This window comes from Chamaea fasciata, unplaced genomic scaffold (genome assembly GCF_029207755.1).
Source record: "Chamaea fasciata isolate MVZ Bird 193981 ecotype frontalis unplaced genomic scaffold, bChaFas1.0.hap1 SCAF_17, whole genome shotgun sequence".
NCBI classification, from domain to species: domain Eukaryota; kingdom Metazoa; phylum Chordata; class Aves; order Passeriformes; family Sylviidae; genus Chamaea; species Chamaea fasciata.
In genome coordinates, this window is record NW_027094102.1 from 7,922,273 (window position 1) to 7,939,421 (window position 17,149).

The 17,149-nt window shown below is 59.0% G+C and overlaps 1 protein-coding gene and 1 long non-coding RNA gene across 2 annotated transcripts; both read left to right on the forward strand.

The window, feature by feature from the left end:
- The first annotated feature begins 699 nt into the window (after positions 1-699).
- On the forward strand, positions 700-1,062 carry LOC136298457 (uncharacterized). Its single transcript, XR_010723320.1, has 3 exons — positions 700-722; positions 906-951; positions 1,032-1,062. It is a non-coding gene; the product is annotated as an uncharacterized lncRNA (long non-coding RNA).
- Positions 1,063-2,655: 1,593 nt separating this feature from the next.
- KIAA1755 (KIAA1755 ortholog) lies at positions 2,656-15,905 on the forward strand. The gene is made up of 14 exons (XM_066199015.1): positions 2,656-2,856; positions 5,621-5,818; positions 6,304-7,600; positions 7,709-7,873; positions 8,406-8,529; positions 8,848-8,965; positions 9,615-9,701; positions 9,786-9,902; positions 10,231-10,329; positions 10,584-10,732; positions 11,633-11,771; positions 12,039-12,161; positions 12,711-12,902; positions 12,982-15,905. Exons 1-14 carry the CDS (start codon positions 2,854-2,856, stop codon positions 13,966-13,968), a joined length of 3,798 nt encoding a protein of 1,265 aa, XP_066055112.1. The 5' UTR covers positions 2,656-2,853; the 3' UTR covers positions 13,969-15,905.
- The last annotated feature ends 1,244 nt before the right edge of the window (positions 15,906-17,149 follow it).

Consider the following 17,149-nt stretch of genomic DNA (forward strand, 5'->3'; position numbering starts at 1 on the left):
TCACCTGCACATCTCTGACAGCCTCTGACCCAGCAGCAACTAAAAATACAGTTGAGGAACATGTGCGGGCTCCTCCACAGTTGTTTTCTCAGCTGCAGGCTCAGCATGACCCAGCCTTGGCTGTCCCTGGAGCTGGGCGGGCTCTGGGCCAGTGTGGGGTCACTGCTGACGCCAGCCCTGACCACTTCATCTAACACAGGCAGCGGGGACACCCGAAGACCCCAGAGCTCACACAGCCAGAGCCCTGTGGGGCACAGCCAGCAGCAGATGTGGGGGATGGCCCCTGGATGTGGGCAGGAGCCACCAGGGTCCCACTGGGAGCCAGCCCCAGAGACCAACCCTGATGCTGGGCTCACTGCTCTCACCCTCATCCCAGGAGACATCCCAGGGGACTCTTGGGACCAGCACTGCACATAGTGTGTCTGTCTCCCCCTGCCAAGGGCTGCATTCCCCCAGACAGGCGGGCTCCTCTCGCAGCACGCCAGCTTGTGACACAGTCTGGGGGCCTCACGGGAGACAAAAGGGGACACACAGGACCGAGGGGGTTGATTTTGCAGAAAAGTAAAAATAAAAATGCAAGAATGGTGACCTCGGGCAGAGCCTGGGGGGATCTGAATGGTGGCTCTGTGCCGGCAGAGGGGCAGGGCAAGAGGCCACATGCAGCCCGTCCCAGCAGCTGCTTGGGACAAACAGGACATGGAGAACAGGAGCAGCAGAGGAGGGTGAGCTCATGGGGTGAGGGGCCCCAGGGGCAGCCGGGTGGCCCCCAGAAGTTCTGCCTTTTGCTAGACTTGCTCCCCAGCACCCTGATCCCAGCCTTGCTGTCTGAGGCTGGCTGGAGGGCATGGGGAGCTGCTTTGGGGGATGTGGGGATGCAAAGCTGGACCTGCTGGTTACCTTTGCAGGTTGGCTTGGCTGAGCACAGATGGCAAGCGACACGTCAAGGTGCAGGTGGGGAGCTGGTGCTCTGGGTGCAGGGTGGTGGGGTCCCTCTGGGCTCAGCTCCACATCTGTCTCTTCCTGCTCACCAGTATCACAGAGGAATCGATCCATTGTGCTGGTGCCAGGACACAGCTGCCCTCAACTGCCCCCTCAACTGCCCCCTCCTGCCCCTGGTGGCCATTAGGAGATGCAAGAGCCACAGCTCTTGGGTCCATTTCAGAGGTGACCACGCAATTAAAGATCACAGCCTTGAGCTCACCTTCCCCTGCACTCAGGGAACTACGAAAAACCTGAAGCTGGTAAGGGAACTAACACAATTACAGGGACAATTGGCTGCTGGTGGGGATGAGGAGCTGCCCAGCTGTTCCAGTTGGCACTGGGGATGCTGGCTTGGAGCCAAGGGCCAGTCCTGCCGTGAGCTCAGCTGAGCACCCCAGCCTGGTACCCACGGCCAAGCCTCTGCCACCCACACGACCACTGGTGCCTGAGCACTTGCAGTACTCGTGATCCATACAGGCAGCGGGAGGGCTCTCACCAGCTCCCAAGGAAATGGGAAGCAACGCGAAGGCCTCACTGGCGCCGTCCTCCCTCCCACACGCCAGCAGCCCAGCTGCACCTCCTCCCGTCTCGGCTTGTTTTCACAGCGTGTCCTTTGGCCGCTCACTGATCCCCGGACAAATGTTCACTAGCGAGACTGCCCCGGCAGCCTGCAGCCCACGCTGTGGCCGTCCCACCCGCCCTGGTCTTTTCCCAGCCGCAGTCCCGGCCTTGAGCCCATTCCCACGAATACAACAGTGGAAATGACTCCAGCCTGAGCAAGGCACAGAGAGGCTGAGAGTGCTGGATGTTGTGCAGGGCTGGCAGAGCTGGTGACGCTGTGCTCACGATGCCTGGGGCTGGGAGAGCTGTGCTCAGCATGCCTGGGGCTGGGAGAGGTGTCTGTGCCCAGGACTGGCAGGGCTGTGTGAAGGAGCACTGCCTTAGAAGAGACCAAATCCATGGCTTTGGCTCTTATGCTTGTTGTTTTTGTACAGTTTTGGTTGCTGAATCCCAGTGATCCTGCCCCTCAGTAGGTTCTTCCCATCCCTGGAACAGCTCAAAGCCCCCAGAGAGGCACTCATTGTCCTGCTGCTGCACTTTTGGGGCAACTCAGCCATGGGACCTGGGAGACATTCAGTCCATCCAGGATACAGACCACTGCCAGGGGAACACACTGACCCTGGGTGGATTAGAAAAGAGGGGCACCCCCGCACAAAATACATGTATGAGCACATCTGCAGACATGTACACACACATGCACATGCAGCTCTGCGTGTTCCCGGTGTGTTCCGGGACCCTCCGCCTGGAGCTGCTCGGGGGGGACGGCGGGGGCTGGGGGAGGACCCCCGGTACAGCCGCCTCCTGCCACCCGCTAGGGGTTTCTTTCTTACTCCACTCCGATCCCATCCCTTCCAGCCGGGGGCCGCTCCCCCCGCCCGCGGGGACACGGAGACTGTCCCCGAGGACGCCGCGCTTCGGGAGCGTACGGGGGGCTCCCGCCGGCGGGCACAGGAAAGCGGCCCTCCCCCCCCCCCGTCCCTCTTCAGGCCACCCCCTCCCTCCCCCGCCCCGCCCCGCTCCCGCTTTCTTCGCCTTTTCTTTCTTTTCCTTCTTTTTTTTTTTTTTTTTTTTTTTTTTTTTTCCCTCCCTTCTTTTTTTCCCCCAGAAGAGGCGCGGCGGGCGGAGGGCGCCGGGGGGGCCGGGGCTGCCCGCCCCCGCCCGCGGCTCCGCAGGCGCCGGCGCCGGGAAGAGCCGCCGGTGGAACGGGGACCGGCCGGGAGCCTCGGGCCGGGGAGAGCCGGCGAGGAGGAGGAGGAGGGACGGGACGGTCTGTGGCGCGGCCCCCGGCCCCTCTGCCACTTCCTGGGAAACATGGTAATTCCTGGGGCATCCCTCTCCCTTCCGCTGCCCCTCCCCGTGGCTGCCGGTCCCGCGGGCACCAGGTGGGCACGGGGGGGGCAGCGGGAGCGACAGCAGAGGGAGGTCGGGAGCGAAGGTGGAAGGAGGTGCAAAGGCAGAGGTGGGTGTGGAGGAGGGTGTCAGGGCAGAGAGGAGGAGGGTGGGAAGGCAGAGACAGATGTGAAGGTGGAGGTGGGTGTGAAGGTGGAGATCAGTGCAAGGTGGGGGATAAGTTAGGGAGGAGGACGTGGCCGTGGCCGTCTGGGCAGGTGTGTGCGGAGCTGCATCCTGCGATGCTTAAACTTCCCCGCAAAGTTTGTCAGGGGGATGCGGGCGGCGAGTGGGAGCTGCCGTGTGAGCCGTGCCAGCACAGGGGATGCTCGGCAGACCGATTGGATCATTCGTCACCGCAGCCGGCACGTGCCGTTGCCCCGGGCTCTGAGCTGAGCGCGGCCTCCCGCTCTGGGCCAGGCTGAGCGCTTGCATCGTGTCCTGCCAAAGCTGGTGACAGCAACGGCTGCGGAGAGGCAGAGGAATTGGTATTCAGGACTGGTCCCAGGCTCAAACCTCGCTCCTTCCTGAGCAGGGGGGAGAAAGGAGCTGGAGCTGAGTCACCCTGTGGCTTTGGGCATGGGTTTAACAACTTTACCACACCAAAACCCCAAAGCCCAGCCTGTCTTGTTGATGTAAACCAGTTTAAAAATATGGGTATTTGGGGAGAAATATCAATCTCTATTTAACAGCACTTTGGCTTATTAAAATGGAAATAGCTTTGCAAATGTAAATCTCCTTATGCTCCCTAATGCCTTTGTTCCGGGTCCCTCTCAGCGGGTGGAGGGACTGGGATAACTGGCTGCTTTTGGATTCCTATGGGCTCCTGGCCGGCCCGGATGTGGCCTCGCCTTCGAACTCGGAGACGCTGCACCATGGTTACCCCAAAAGCCTCCCCCAGTGATGAAGTGCTTTGTGACACTCCATGAAAACATTTTTAGTCAATCATTCCAGGCCAAAATATTCCCCAGCACAACTCAGGCTGTGTCTGATGCTTCCATCAGTCCCTGGTTCTCTCCTGACACTGGCTCACGCGATCCCTTCAACTGGATGAAGTCCTGGGTGATAGGACAAGAGGAAACAGCCTCAAGTGGTGCCAGGGGAGGGTTAGACTGGATACTAGAGAAAAATTTCTTCACTGAATGTAAATTTCTTCACTGAATGTCTTGTCAAACCCTGGCACAGGCTGTCCAGGCGATGGTGGAGTCACCACCCCTGGGAGCATTTAAAAGACTGTTGGAGGCAAGGCAGACAGTTCTGGCTCATCTCTCATGGCAGCATTCAGAGCTGGATTGATCCTCCTGTGCTGTTGTGTCTCCTTGCCTCGGTGTTGGGATGGGGAAGAAGTCGAGCTTGGCTGTGCTGGGCATGGAGGCGGTGGGCACCCAGCTGGGTTCAGCACTGGGGACCAGATGGCTGCACCAGGGCTCTGCACTGGAGCAACGTGGAATGGGATGCTGGGCTTTGCCCTTCATCAGGGATTTTCCAGAGTTAGGTCTCCAGTCCATTCTAGGAACTGAACACAATAAGACAAAGCTTGAGGAGAAAGGTCCAAGGGTAGAAAGCCTGGACAGGAAACACAGTGGCAGATCAGGGCCCTGAGAAGGAACTGGCTTGCCTCCTCTTTTGCCCTGCTCTGTGGCTTCTCCTGTCAGGTGCAAGGGCAGGAGATTCCTGTGCCGAGACATGGAAAAAAAGACATGAAGAATTAACCAGAGCATGACTGCAAAGTGCTTTAGCTAAAGCGCATTAAAACTAATTAAGCTGAATTAACCGTGGCCCCTTTGTCTCTTTATGGGCTCCTGGACCAGGGATTAGCTGCCTGAAACTAATGCTCACCTTGAGCTAATTCCACCAGATTTCCTGGGTGCTCTTACCAGGAAGCAGGAGCAGGACCCAGCTGTTCGGAGGATGCTCCTCTTCCCCACTTGCCGACGGGGTCCTCTTGACAGCTGTGCCAGACTCATCCCCATGTTGCCTGGAGCACAGCCCGGGCATCACAGGAGCTGTGGGATGGCTTCTCTCCATGTACCAGCCGTGCCACACAGCCAGCAGCTCCTGCAGCACTGAGAGAATGAACTGGGAACTGCTGGTTCACAGGTGGCACAGACCCAGTGTCCTCACCCCGCTCTGGGGCAGTGTGAGGGGATGCAACGCGGCAGAACGCTTCCCAGAAAATACAGGAATAATTTTGAGTTTGGCGAATTCAGCACTGAGTCTGGACCAAAACACCCTATCCATCTTCAGATGTTTGTCCTTCCTCCCATCTGCTGCATTCCTGCAGCGAGCTGCGGAGCCCGGCACAGCCCCACGATCTGTCTGGTCTGACTCTGCTTAACCCCTCGGCTGCTGTGGCTCCTCCGCCTCCACATGGCTGGCGCCCGAGCAAGGCGGCTGCTGCCTCGGGACTTATCCCAGGCTCCTTAACCGCAGTCCGGCGCTGGGAACCGGACCCGCCGTGCCGCTCGTCCCGCCTACACCGTGCTTGCTGTGCTCCACTCCCGGTTCTCCGTGTTTCCAGTCCAGGAGGGTTTGGAGCCCCTGAGCTCAGCAGCATTGCCAGTGTGGGTGTCCCAGGGCCCCGACAGTGGCACGGTGCAGCGTGGGATGGTGGGCACCGGGTCAGGGGCAACCGTGTCCCCTCTGCGGGGCCACTCTCCCACCAGCAACACTTGTCTCCCTCCCACAGGATGCCGGGTCGCTGGATGCGGTGGTGCAAAGTGCTCTCCAGGCCCTCTACCCGCCCTTCGATGCCACTGCTCCCACCGTCCTGGGCCAGGTGTTTCGGCTGCTGGAGACCAGCTACCAGGGTGATGGGCTCTGCTGCCTGCTCCAGTTCCTCATCCCGGCCAAGCGGCTCTTCGAGCGCCTGCGGCAGGCGGCCTGTGTAAGCCCCCGTGCCCCACAACGCCGCCCCCATGAGCCACTCCCAGGCACGGGGGGTTTGCCCTAAGGAGTCTTGCCCGCATGGGCACTCTGGCCTGTGGGCTCCCTCCCTGCACGTCCACTCCTTGTCCCAACCACTCTCTGCAGCGGGGACCATGGCACACCCAGCTCCCTGGGATTTGTCCTGCATATCTGGTCCCTGCAATAAGGGCAGGGGTGATCTTGTCTTGGTCCTAGAGAGGCTTAAGCAGGGGTTTTCCCTCTGTATGCATGTGGGAAGACACTGCATCCTGGGAATAGCCATGGCTCAGGGTGGGCTTGCAGGGCTGTGCTGCAGGGGCTTGGCTCAGGGACCTGCACTGGGTCACCAGGCTCTTTCATCCTCATCATGGGAAGCACAGGGCTGGGCAGCAAGTGTGTGGGGATGGCTGGGAGGCACAGAGCTGGCAGGGCTCTCTCATGCGCTGTGTTCTTCCTCCCTCCCAGGCTCCCTACTTTAACCGCATCTTTCTTCATGAAGGCTGGCCCTTATGTCTGCATGAGAAGGTGGTTGTGCACCTCGCGCCGCTCAACCCCCTCCTGCTGCGCCCCGGGGACTTCTACCTGCAGGCAGAGCCCTGTGAGGAGCACACAGCCCGTGTCACCATCAAGCACCTCTCCCTGGACCTGCGCTCAGTGGAAGAGACACCTGTCCCTGAGGCCACTCATGCACTGCTCTTTACCAACGCTTGGCTGGAGGAGGTGAACAGCAGCTGGGCCGGAGCTCCCCTGCACACCTGCCTGGTGGCCACTGAGAACGGTGTCACCCCACTGCCGTGGAGCCGGATTGCCACGCCTGAGTTCACCGACAAGCCCAGGTGCACCACTATGCCCACTGGTGCCGAACATGAACCTGCTCCTGAGACTGCATCTGAGCTGGCAGCACCTGGCACACCTGTGCCCCATGGCACAGCAAATGTCCCCACACCCTACAGCAACGTTGTGGGCACCATCCCAGGCTGCAAGGCCACCTCTTGGAAGTCAAGCCAGGGACGATACCCAGGACTGATCAAGGTGGAGCAGGCAGGTCTGCGGAAGAAGCCGTCCATGCTGGCTGTGCCCAGCCTCAGCGACATCATCAGCCAGAACCTGGAGGGGGAGTATGTGGACCTGCTGGAGCAATCCCAGGAGGACATGGACGTCCTGACCAAATCCCTGTTGCCCACCTACCCACCAGGGAGAAGAAGGGCTGGGGCCGAGGAGATGCTCCCCTGGGCAAATGGGGGACCGGGAGCAGATGCCTGGCCCTGCGGGGGAGCACTGAGCTCAGAGGAGAGTCCCTGCAGCCCGTGCATGGGGAGGAAACTGAGCCAGGAGCCAGGGCCACATGGCCCAAAGTGCCGCCAACGTGACTCTTACATGGCCGCGCTGCAGAACCCAGTGAGCTTCGGCTCTGGGCTGATGGCAGCCATCCTGGAGGAGCCGGACAGCCCTGGCTCTGAGCTGCCCCCTGCCACCCCCCGTGAGACCCCCGCACAGCACAGGAAGGGGGCTGGCAGCCCCACGTTCCTCACCCGCCAGTCCCGTCGAGCGACTCCTGGTGTGCCAGGGCAAGGGGGGTTGGTGCAGCGGGGCAGGCCCCGGCTCCCCCCAGGTTCCAGCCACAAGTTCTCCTTCCTGAAGGGCACGCGGCTCGGGGCAGCCGCCGAGGATGAAAGAGTCACCAGCCAGCATGAAGGGGCCTGGAAGAAGATGTCGGCCATCTACTCGCCCAGGATGGGCAGAGCCAGGGCAGCAGGGAAAGGTACCATCCTGTGGGGCTGTGGCACCTGACCAGGCACTGCTGGGGCTTTGCTATTCCTCTGCTTTGTTGAGTGTCGCCAGCTTCTCTCTCCTCTATCCCTGGGCACAGGTACGAATGCAGCCACTGCTGCTCCCACGGAGGAACGGTCCCTGGAAAGTGCCAGCTGCAAGAATGGTCCCTCTGTGCCCAGCACTGGCACTGGTGGTCGAGAGCCTCCAGCCTGGCAGGACCTGCACACTGGGCTGCTGCGCTCAGGCATCATCTGCCTGCCAGGTACTGCTGGCACTGTGAGCCCAGGGAATGAGTGGGAGAGGCCTGTGGATGGAAACACAGGCTGCTGGAGAGGGTGTTTTGGAGGAAGGTTTTAGGGCTTTACTGGAGGCCAGAAATACTCCAAGCGGAAAATTTCCTTTCAGCTGGGCAAAAACATTAAAAACATAAATGCAGGCAGCCTGTGCAGAGCAGCTGCCCTGGTCCCAGCCGCCCCAAGCCCTCCCACACCATTCCTCTCCAGTGAAGCTGTTCAGCTTTAGCTGCCAAACACTAAACATTTGGCTCCTTCTTTTTCCCAAGAACCAAAAAGCAGTAACAAACCCCATCTTTTTCTCAGGAAAAATGTCCCCAGCAGCTCTGGAATTCCAGACAGTCATGCCAAGACCCCCCTGGGCTGGCTGTCCCCTTCCAGAAGGGCCCAAGGGGCTGCCACCATGGCGGGCCCTGAGCTGAGGCAGCATTGATGGTTACCCCAGCCCATTGTGGGGGGCTCAGGTGGCTGCCAGAGGGGTCACTCAGCCTTTCCCCACAGGGAGCTCAGACAGGCTGGGCAGGGCCCTCCTCCTGGTGACCACCAGTGGCAGTGCCTGGCGGGCTGCGTGGTGCTCAGCTGCCGAGCTGGCGAGGCTCATCCTCTACCTCTGCTCCCTCCCCAGGTAAGGGACAGCAGGACCTGCCAGTGACCCCCAGCTGCTACCTGTCTCAGGGCTTCCAGGCAGCACCCAGGCTAAACTGAGATGGATGTCCAGCATCCCACACACTCTGGTTTGGGCACATCCCTGAGGACCCTGGACCATGCCCCTGTCAGAGGCAGACGCTCTGAGCCCTTGGCAGGGGCAATCCCACAGGGATGAGGCCATTGCCTGTGCCTGTGGGCTTCTGGCTGCCTGGGGGGTGCAGAATGTGGGAGGGGGCTTTGAGAGGGTCCTGCCCCAGGGAAGGACCCCCACTCCTGCTGCGTTTCCCCTCGCTAGGCAAGAGGTGAAGAATGGTGAGAGGCGAGAAGCGAAGGATGTTGGGCTGACAGTTGTGGTGGATGCAAGGAAGCAGCCGCCCTCTCCCGTCCTGTTCTCAGCCCTCCGCTCTGTCCAGGTACACCAGGCTCCATGTGCCTGTGCCACAGTCATGCCAGGGGTGTCCCCGTGTGGGAGGGAATGCTGCCACCCTTTGGGGTCCCTCAGAGCCTCCCCTGTGCCTGCTCTCCATACGATCCCCAAAGATCCCTTCTGAGCCCTGCCATCACCCGGCAGGCATCACCAAGAGCCCTCCAGCATACTGCTATGTGAATTCACCAGGAGATGGGCTCTGCAGTGACAATCCACTGTTGTGGCAGAGTCACAGGTAGTGTCAGTGCCAGTGCCCAGGTAGTGCCACAGGAGTGCTCTGTGCTGTCCAGGGTCTCTGGGCTCCCCCTTGCCACAGCACCATTTGCCTTTGCCTTTGCATGCCCAAATAAAACCCATGTTGGCCCTGATGCTCCTCTCATGGGGAAGTGTCACTGGTGTGAGAGGAGTTCACTCATAAAGCTCTTCCCACGGCCCTTTGCCAGGGAGCTGGTGGCTGGGACGAGGTCATGGCCTGAGTGACATGCCTCCATCTCCCACATCATTGACAGTGGGAGCCTTTTCCTTTGCAACAAGCTCACGAGCCTCAGCCGACCCAGGAAACCCCAGCACTGCTTTGGGTGACCTGAGGGCTGCATGTGGGGTTTGCCCTGGTGATTCTCCCCTGCCTCCCACAGAGTGTCTCTCCAGGCTGCATCCACAGCATGCTGCTCCTGGCCGAGAAGGAACTGGTCTCCCACCGTGAGAGGTTGTCTGGGGTGCAGGTGAGCCTGTCCCTGTCCCCTGGGCTGGGATGGTTGGGGGTTATTCCCTGACCCAGGCAGCCTTACAAGCCCTGTGCCCTACAGGTGGAGACCCTGACATCGCTGAAGGCTCTGGGCCGCCACGTCGACAGCTCCCAGCTGCCCCCAGAGCTGGATGGTGCCTTCCCCTACTGCCACGGCGAGTGGGTTCAATTTTTCCAGGTGTCTGTTACCACGCCATGAGCCATTGCCTCACCTCCCCGTGTCCCTCTGTCCCCACCACGTCTTATATGCCCCGCACACATCCCTGGAAAAGCAACAGGAAGGGCTGGGAGAGGGGAATGAAAAGGAGGGCTGTGAGTACAGGAGGGTCAAGTTCCTTCCTACCTGCTCCTGCCTGCAGCTGCCCATCCACCTCCACATTCCCTTCCTCATCAGCTTTAACCCAGTGCCTCACAGTTTTTCCTGATCTGTCCTGGCACTGCTCCTCCTTCTCCTCCTCCTCACGAGCAGGCTGTCCCCACTGACCCACCGTGTGTGTCCTCCACAGAAGCTGCAGCCCTTCACAGCCAGCCTCAAGCGGGCATTGGAGCTGCTGCAGCGCTGCATCCAGGCACTGCGGAACACCGATGCGCTGGCAGGGACACAGGTAACGGGTGGCAGCACCACAGGCTGGGGACATTCCCAAAGTGCCCATCTGCAGTGCAGCCACAGCAACGTTTCACTTCAGTTGCCCAAAACTTGGCATAACCGCTCCCAGACTGGCTGCTACTGGCCATGGGGCTGTTCCCTGTCCCCTCTGCTCCTGCCTGGAGTGCAGCCCCAGGTACCTGTCCTGTGCTGGCTGAGACCCCAGGTGAGGCCCCAGGTAGGGCACTTGTGTGACCTTCCCTTTCTCCACAGGACGCAGCTGTGGGCATCAGGAGGCACCAGGAGCTGATGCAGAAGGTGCTGAGTGACCCTCAGCTGGTGCAGGTGCAGCGTGAGGGTGGGTTTGTGCTGGCCAGGCTGCGCAGGGAGGCCGCCCGCCTCTGCGCCTCCGACCACGTCAGGTAGGACGGGGCAGTTCCGCTGGTCACGGGGTGCCAGTGCCAGGGACCCCCAGCTCCTGCTGGGTGACAGAGCCACCGTGCCATGGCCAGCCCAGTCCCATGAGCCCAAACTATTGCCATGCTCGGTCCTGCTCTGGAAGCATGGACCACATGTCTGGGACAGCCCATTGCAGGAGTCCCCTCATCCTCACTGGTGCCAGATCCCTGAGAGGGTCTCCCGCCCCAGGCCAGGCCCGATCTGCCACTGCTCTGCAATGCCGGCAGCAATGCCTCGGGCTGGGCTCGGGAAAAACCACTAGGTGGGGCCAAGTCCCGTCCATACCACACCCGGGCAGCTGTGCTGTGCTCACCCGGCCATGCCGTGATCGTCCGGTGATGTCGCACTTGTCTGGCCATGCCACACTCATCCAGTGATGCTATAATCTGGCCGTGCATGGCTCCTCTGGCCACACTGTAGTCATCCAGGAATGTCACCCCAACCTGGACGTGCCATACTCATCCAGTGATGCCGTAATCTGGCCATGCTGTTACTCATCCAGTCATGCTGTAATCGGGCCATTCCATACTCACCCCGGTGATGTCGCTCTCGGCCAGTAATGCTGCACCCATCTGGTGGTGCTGCACTGGTCCAGCCATGCCACGCTGCTCCATAGTCCATGTATTCAAACAGACCACTGCTCTCTCCTGCTCCCTTCTCTCAGTGAGGCTGGGCTGCACTGATAGATGGGGCTTTCCAATCCTGTGGTCTCTGCCATCCATTTGCTCCATGGGCTGGGGTCCTGGTGCCTGCAGAGCTGGCTTCAAGAGCTGAGCAAGAGACCTGCTCCCCTCCACTTTGTGCACCCTTGAGCTTGCCTGGCAGCACCTGGCACTGATGGTCCCTCTCCTCCCAACCCTCAGGACCAGTATGGAGTTGGCTGAGGGGCTGTATAGTCAGCTGGAGGAAGAACTTCACAACCTCGTGTCCCAATCCAACAGCTGCCTGGAGCACCTGGAGTTCCTCCGCAAGGTCCGAGAGCTCGAGACTGAGTTTGGCAAGGTGAGCTGGGTGTCCCTGGGGTGCCACAAGCTGAAGTTGCCCTCTGTAGCGTTCCATGGCTGAGTGTTTTGGTCACGTTTCCTTTGTTTTTGATGATGAGGGAAGCCTGGAGAATGGCAGGATTGCCTGAGCTTTGATTTTCATTATGGGCGACTGTGTGTGTCTGAGCCTGGGCTGGGATGCCCGGTGGGGGCAGGAAGGGGAGGTGCTGTGGACACACTGTTGCCGTGGCTGGTCCAGCCTGATGCCTGTTCTGCTCTGTCACAGCTGGGGTCCTGGCTGGATGGGGAGGCAGCAGCTCAGCTGCAGGAGATGGGCACTGAGGATTGGAGTCCCAACAGCTGCCAGGGCTCCACCGAGCGCTTCAAGGAGTTCCTCGCCCAGGCCACAGTACGTCTGGAGGGGCTTTTCTATAACAGACATTCTCTGGGTTTTGAAAGAGGCTTCTGGGCAGAGCTGTTGAGTCACATTGCAATGCTGTCAGGCTCAGCATTGTGGGCACTCTGGGCAGTCCTGCTCCAGTGAGGGGATGGCTGCGCTGTTCCTTGATGTGTGCTGGGCTGGGTCTGCTGCACTCCAGCCATGCAGCTCCTTTTTCCTTCAAATCCTGGGCATCCATCACACAACACGTGGTGATGAGGATCTTCTGGTCCCCCAGCTTGTGTAGGCCCTTTAATCACACACACTGCAGGGAGGGAGGGTGAGGCATGGTGACCCCACTTGGGACAGGAGGTGCATTTGGTGCATTTTGAACCAGCCCAGGGCAGAGCAGAGGTTTGGAGAATCCCATTTCTTTGTTTCTGCTCACTTGCCCAGAAGTGTTTCCCATCTATCTGTAATGGGCATGTCAAGTGCTACCTGCAGCACATCACCCTGCGCACATATCCAGGTCAGCACCATTCCCAGGTGTGGAGCTGTTCCTTCCTCTTGTCCATGCAGGCTCGGTACCAGCATGGCCTGACCCTGTGCCAGGAGGCGGCTGAGGTCCGAGACACGACGTTCCCTGAGGCAGATGCCTTCCAAGTGGCAGCAGCCCTTTTCCAGACAAAGCTGATGAGCTTCTCCAAGCAGCTGGAGCGGCGGCAGGCAGAAGGGGAGCTGCTGCAGGAGCTCGTCCGGTTCTCCAACAAGGTGGGTGAAGGGGATCTTCCCCTGCAGGACATGGTGCTGCTGGTGGCCATGAAACCAACCACTGTCTCCTCTTTTGTAGGTGGCAGGGCTGAAGCTGGACTGCCGGCAGTGCTCGACGCGGGCACAGCGTGGGGAAGGCCAAGCACTGCGGTGCCTGCAGAGATCATTCCAGAAGCTCTCGGTGGAGTTCGCCCTGGAGAAGCTGCAGGACATGAAGGCTCAGGTGCGCAGGATGCAGAGCAGCCAAGGGTTGGCAGCCTGGACAGAGGCACAGCACAGGTACCAGGAGACCCGGCAGATCCTGGAGGAGATGCTGGCAGAACTGCAGGAGGCCTGGGGAGCACAAGCTGATGGGCAGGGAGACTCCTCCAGCCCCCCCAGCCCAGGGTCTGCAGCCCCTCACTCGGAAATTCTGGTGTGCAGAGCAGCCCACAGCCCCAAGCCAGCAGAGTTGGGGGGCAGGGGGTTGGCAGAGCAGCCAGAGACCAGCACTGAGGAGCCAAGACAGCCCCAGGAGCCAGGACAGTCCCAGCGCAGCACCGCTCCTAGCTCCACGCTGGGTGTGGAGCAGAGTTCTCTGCAGCCCCACTGCTGGCTGGGGCCTCAGAGTGCCCACACCTCTCACCACCACATCTCTGCTGACACCCCCAATCCCAAAGCCAGGAGCAAAGCCAGCCTAGGAGAACCAGGACACCACTCCCAGGAGCGCAGCCAGGCCCCTCGAAGGCGTCCCTTCACCCTGCCTCCCTGGACACGCTTCCCAGGTGCTGACCCACCACGTCCTACTGCTGTGCCCCATGGGACTGCCTTGGATCCCAGCACAGCTGGTGCACCAGCGAGGCCACAGGCAGAAGCTGCCCAGTACTTCCAGATTTCCAGCCAGAGCAGTTTCTCCTCTGAAGACTCAGATTCACAGAACTCCATGGAAGAATCCCCAGCAGCAAGCCTGGCTTTGCCCAGGGACCTCCAGAGTCCCAGACCACCCTGCCCATCTGAAAAGGCCCACCAAATCATTTACCTGGAGAACCACCACACTGAAAGTTCAGCTAAAGCGAATGCCAAGTAACCAGTTCCTCCAGCTGGGGCTGTTTCTTTCCAGCTGCACGAGTCTCAGTCATGGACTGGATGAGACTTTCCATGCGCAGAGGTGGGATGCTGGAACTTCTTACCCCACCCTCAGTCCCAGAATCTTTGTTTCCCTGTCCTTAGTGCTCTCCCTGCTGTGGATCAGCAGTAATTCCATCACCAGCTCACAGGGTTCATTCACAATCTACCAGATGTGTAGTAATCCTCCCGTAAAGTGCCTTTATCCCTACCAGTATCAGCCTTGTCTCAGGCAGTGGGGAGAGTTCCCACGTTAGAAGCTGTGCCTGGAGCATCCCAGGGGAGTGCAGACCTGTGAGATGTTCCTGTCACTGACTGTGCTCCTTGTTCCACTGGATGGTTTTACCATCCTTGTGCTGGTCCTGCAGCCTTGACTGAGCCCCAGCAGTGGGCCCTGGGTTTGTGTGTGCTCATTAACACGGGACTAACTCCATTAACATTAATAAACCTGAAGAGAAACACCTGGATGGTCCTCATGGAGGAAAGTGAGAAGTGTCCCACTGAGAGCCAGATGCTGGGGTTCTCACCCAGGTTTCAGCTGCTCCCACCACCCCAGCATAGTGCCCACAGGCAGCTGGTGCCACCAAGAATGTCCCCTGTGCCCCCTACATGGGCTGTGCCCACAGCCTGGCTCTCCTACTTACTGCCAGCACCTTGGTGCTGTTCAAAGGACCCTTTTGTAAGGGTTAAGTGCCTCAGTCTCCTGTTCTCCCTCCCAGTACATGAGCAGAGTGGTGTCATCCTGCCCAACCTCCCCACTCTGTTTTGGGAACGCACTGTCCTGAAGCCTTTGGGACCCATTTGGCCTGGGTGCGACCTTGCTGATCCCAGTCCAAAGAAGCCTGATGTCCCCAGAGACCCTGTCCCCGCACTGCCTGTTTGGGTATCCGGGAGTGGGTGATGGCAGGCGGGACCCTGGCTGTTGGGGCCAGGCACTGGCCGGCCGCCCCCCTGGGCAGCTACAGCATGAGCTAATCAAGAGACATCAGAGGAGAAGCAATCTCTGCCTTGGAGGCCGTTCTAGAAAAACACACTCCTCCTCCCAGCCCAGCACGGTCATGGCTCGCACCCTGCGGGATGCTGCGCCTCGGCAAAGGGCACTGGCCCATCCCAGTCTGGCTGAGCATCACTCATACCCCCCTCAGCCTTGTTTTTGCCAGCTCCTGAAGCCAAGCCCCGCTGAGCTCCTTACGGCCCCAGCTGCCCCCTGCGGGCTCCACGCTCCTCCTGTCTGGGTCATTACTGAAGCATTAACGGGGCCAACCCTGGCCCTGCCCTGCCACAGGACCTCTGCCTGTCACCACTCCTAATCCTACCCTATTGTCTTTACTTCTCCCTACAATTTTTTTGGACTCCATCTTCCTCAGCTCAACACTTATTTCCCTACTGATAATTCTGTCCCTGCTCCACTGAAATCTTGGTCACTGTGTCTATCCCATTCCTTTTGGTTTAAAAGTCATTGTCCTAGAGAACCCAGACAGGTCAGCACAGCCTGTCCTGTGTGAGCCTAGAGCTCTGCAATTCTCCATTCTCCAATAATGCCACATCCTGCATGGCACAAAGGTCACCGAGCCAGGACATTTCTGCTTCTTCCTGATACGTCCCTCCTCCCCATCCCCATGCCCTACAGCTGAGTGTGCCCATTCCCCATCCCATGTGGCCAGAGCAAGCCATGACCACTCGGATGGGGCCCCGCTCACTGTGAGAGCCAAAAATATTTTCTCCCTCCAGCATCATTCCAAGCCAAGCCTGACAGTTCCCTTGCTCAATTTTCCGCTCTGTTGAGAGCTGATCTGCTGTATCCCCCCATTACAGCTTTTAGGTTGGAGAAATTGCACTTTCCAGTGAAAAAGAGAGTCATTTTTCAAACCAGATGGAATTATGATTCTTCTGAATAAAGCAAACAATGACTTTCCTGTTGGGTTTTTTTTTCCTTCCATAAGTAAAATAAAAAAGGATATTTTGAAAATCCTGAGTTTAACCGATAACAGAAAGGGGAATTTCCGGCCTGTGGCTGGAGGGTGAATCGTTTCCCTGGAAGAGTCCTGTGCACTGAAGAGCCATCAGCCCCCACAGCTGGGTGGACATAACCAGATCCCTCCTTCCTCCTACCAAAAAGTGTTTTGCAACATTCTGGAAAAATTTTCTTATCTCTGCTGATCCTTCAGTACGTGATTTATGACTTCCAAGTTTGACCAATTAAGCTATAACCTTTCCAGAAAGGCAAGCACAGGAGTTAATCAATGTCTCCTTTCCCTCATGAAATGGCAAAATCATTCATCAGGACTTGGCAGGGATCCAGCAGTGTGGGCTGGTCAGGGTCTGGCAGTGCCAGGGTGCAGAGCACCCTCCAACCTTAGAGGGAAGCTCCCACAAGACCCCAGGAAATACTTTTCTCCAAAGGAAAAACGGTCAAAAAGTTGGATGCAGCAGACAACAAAACCAGCTCAGAGAAGTGGAGGGCCCTTGGAACAGGCACAGATCCCATCCCCAGGGATTGACCTTCTCTTCCCCATGGCAGCTCCTGGTCAGCCATTCCCCCTATGGTTCATGAGCCCTGCTCCAGCAGAGCAGACAGTACGTGGGTTGCCACAGAGCAGGGACCAGAGACAGCCACAGCACCCTTCTTCCTCTTTCTTCTCCTCTTCACCACCAGATTCCCATCAAACTCTGCCCTACAAATTGCGGGGGCTGGAGGATCACTGCGTTCAATTGTGACAAGAGAGAGGGAAGAGGAAAAAAATAAGAGGAAGAGCAAGAGGCACTGGGGCTCCCACGCTCCCAGCCACTGCCACAGCTGTGCCCTGTCCCAGTCAAGGAGGAAGCGTGGGAATGGGTGACAAGGCAGAGATGCATTGACATCAGCACGTGGGAAAATTCAGAACCCCCCAGATGGGCTCCCCAGCAGTTCTGGTGTCAGCAGAGCCACCACAGGCCCATTCCTGTCCTGGCAGCCCCTGGAACTGGGGTTCAGCCACAAACAGCCATGGGAGTTCAGAAACACAAGTTGGGGGTTTGGTCCATTCCACAGTGGGAATGCTGTCTTGCCTGGATTTGTCCTCTTGGGTGACAGCCAGGGCAGTGGATCTGGTTTCAGCAGGTAAACACAGATACAGCTCTGGGTGCAAGAGGGAGCTGAGCTG

Bases quoted from the DNA above. Each gene is read 5' to 3' on its own strand.
- KIAA1755 (XM_066199015.1), top strand. The intron at 5,819-6,303 runs GTAAGCCCCCGT...CCTCCCTCCCAG, and splicing joins GCCTGCGGCAGGCGGCCTGT to GCTCCCTACTTTAACCGCAT. The intron at 7,601-7,708 runs GTACCATCCTGT...CCCTGGGCACAG, and splicing joins AGCCAGGGCAGCAGGGAAAG to GTACGAATGCAGCCACTGCT.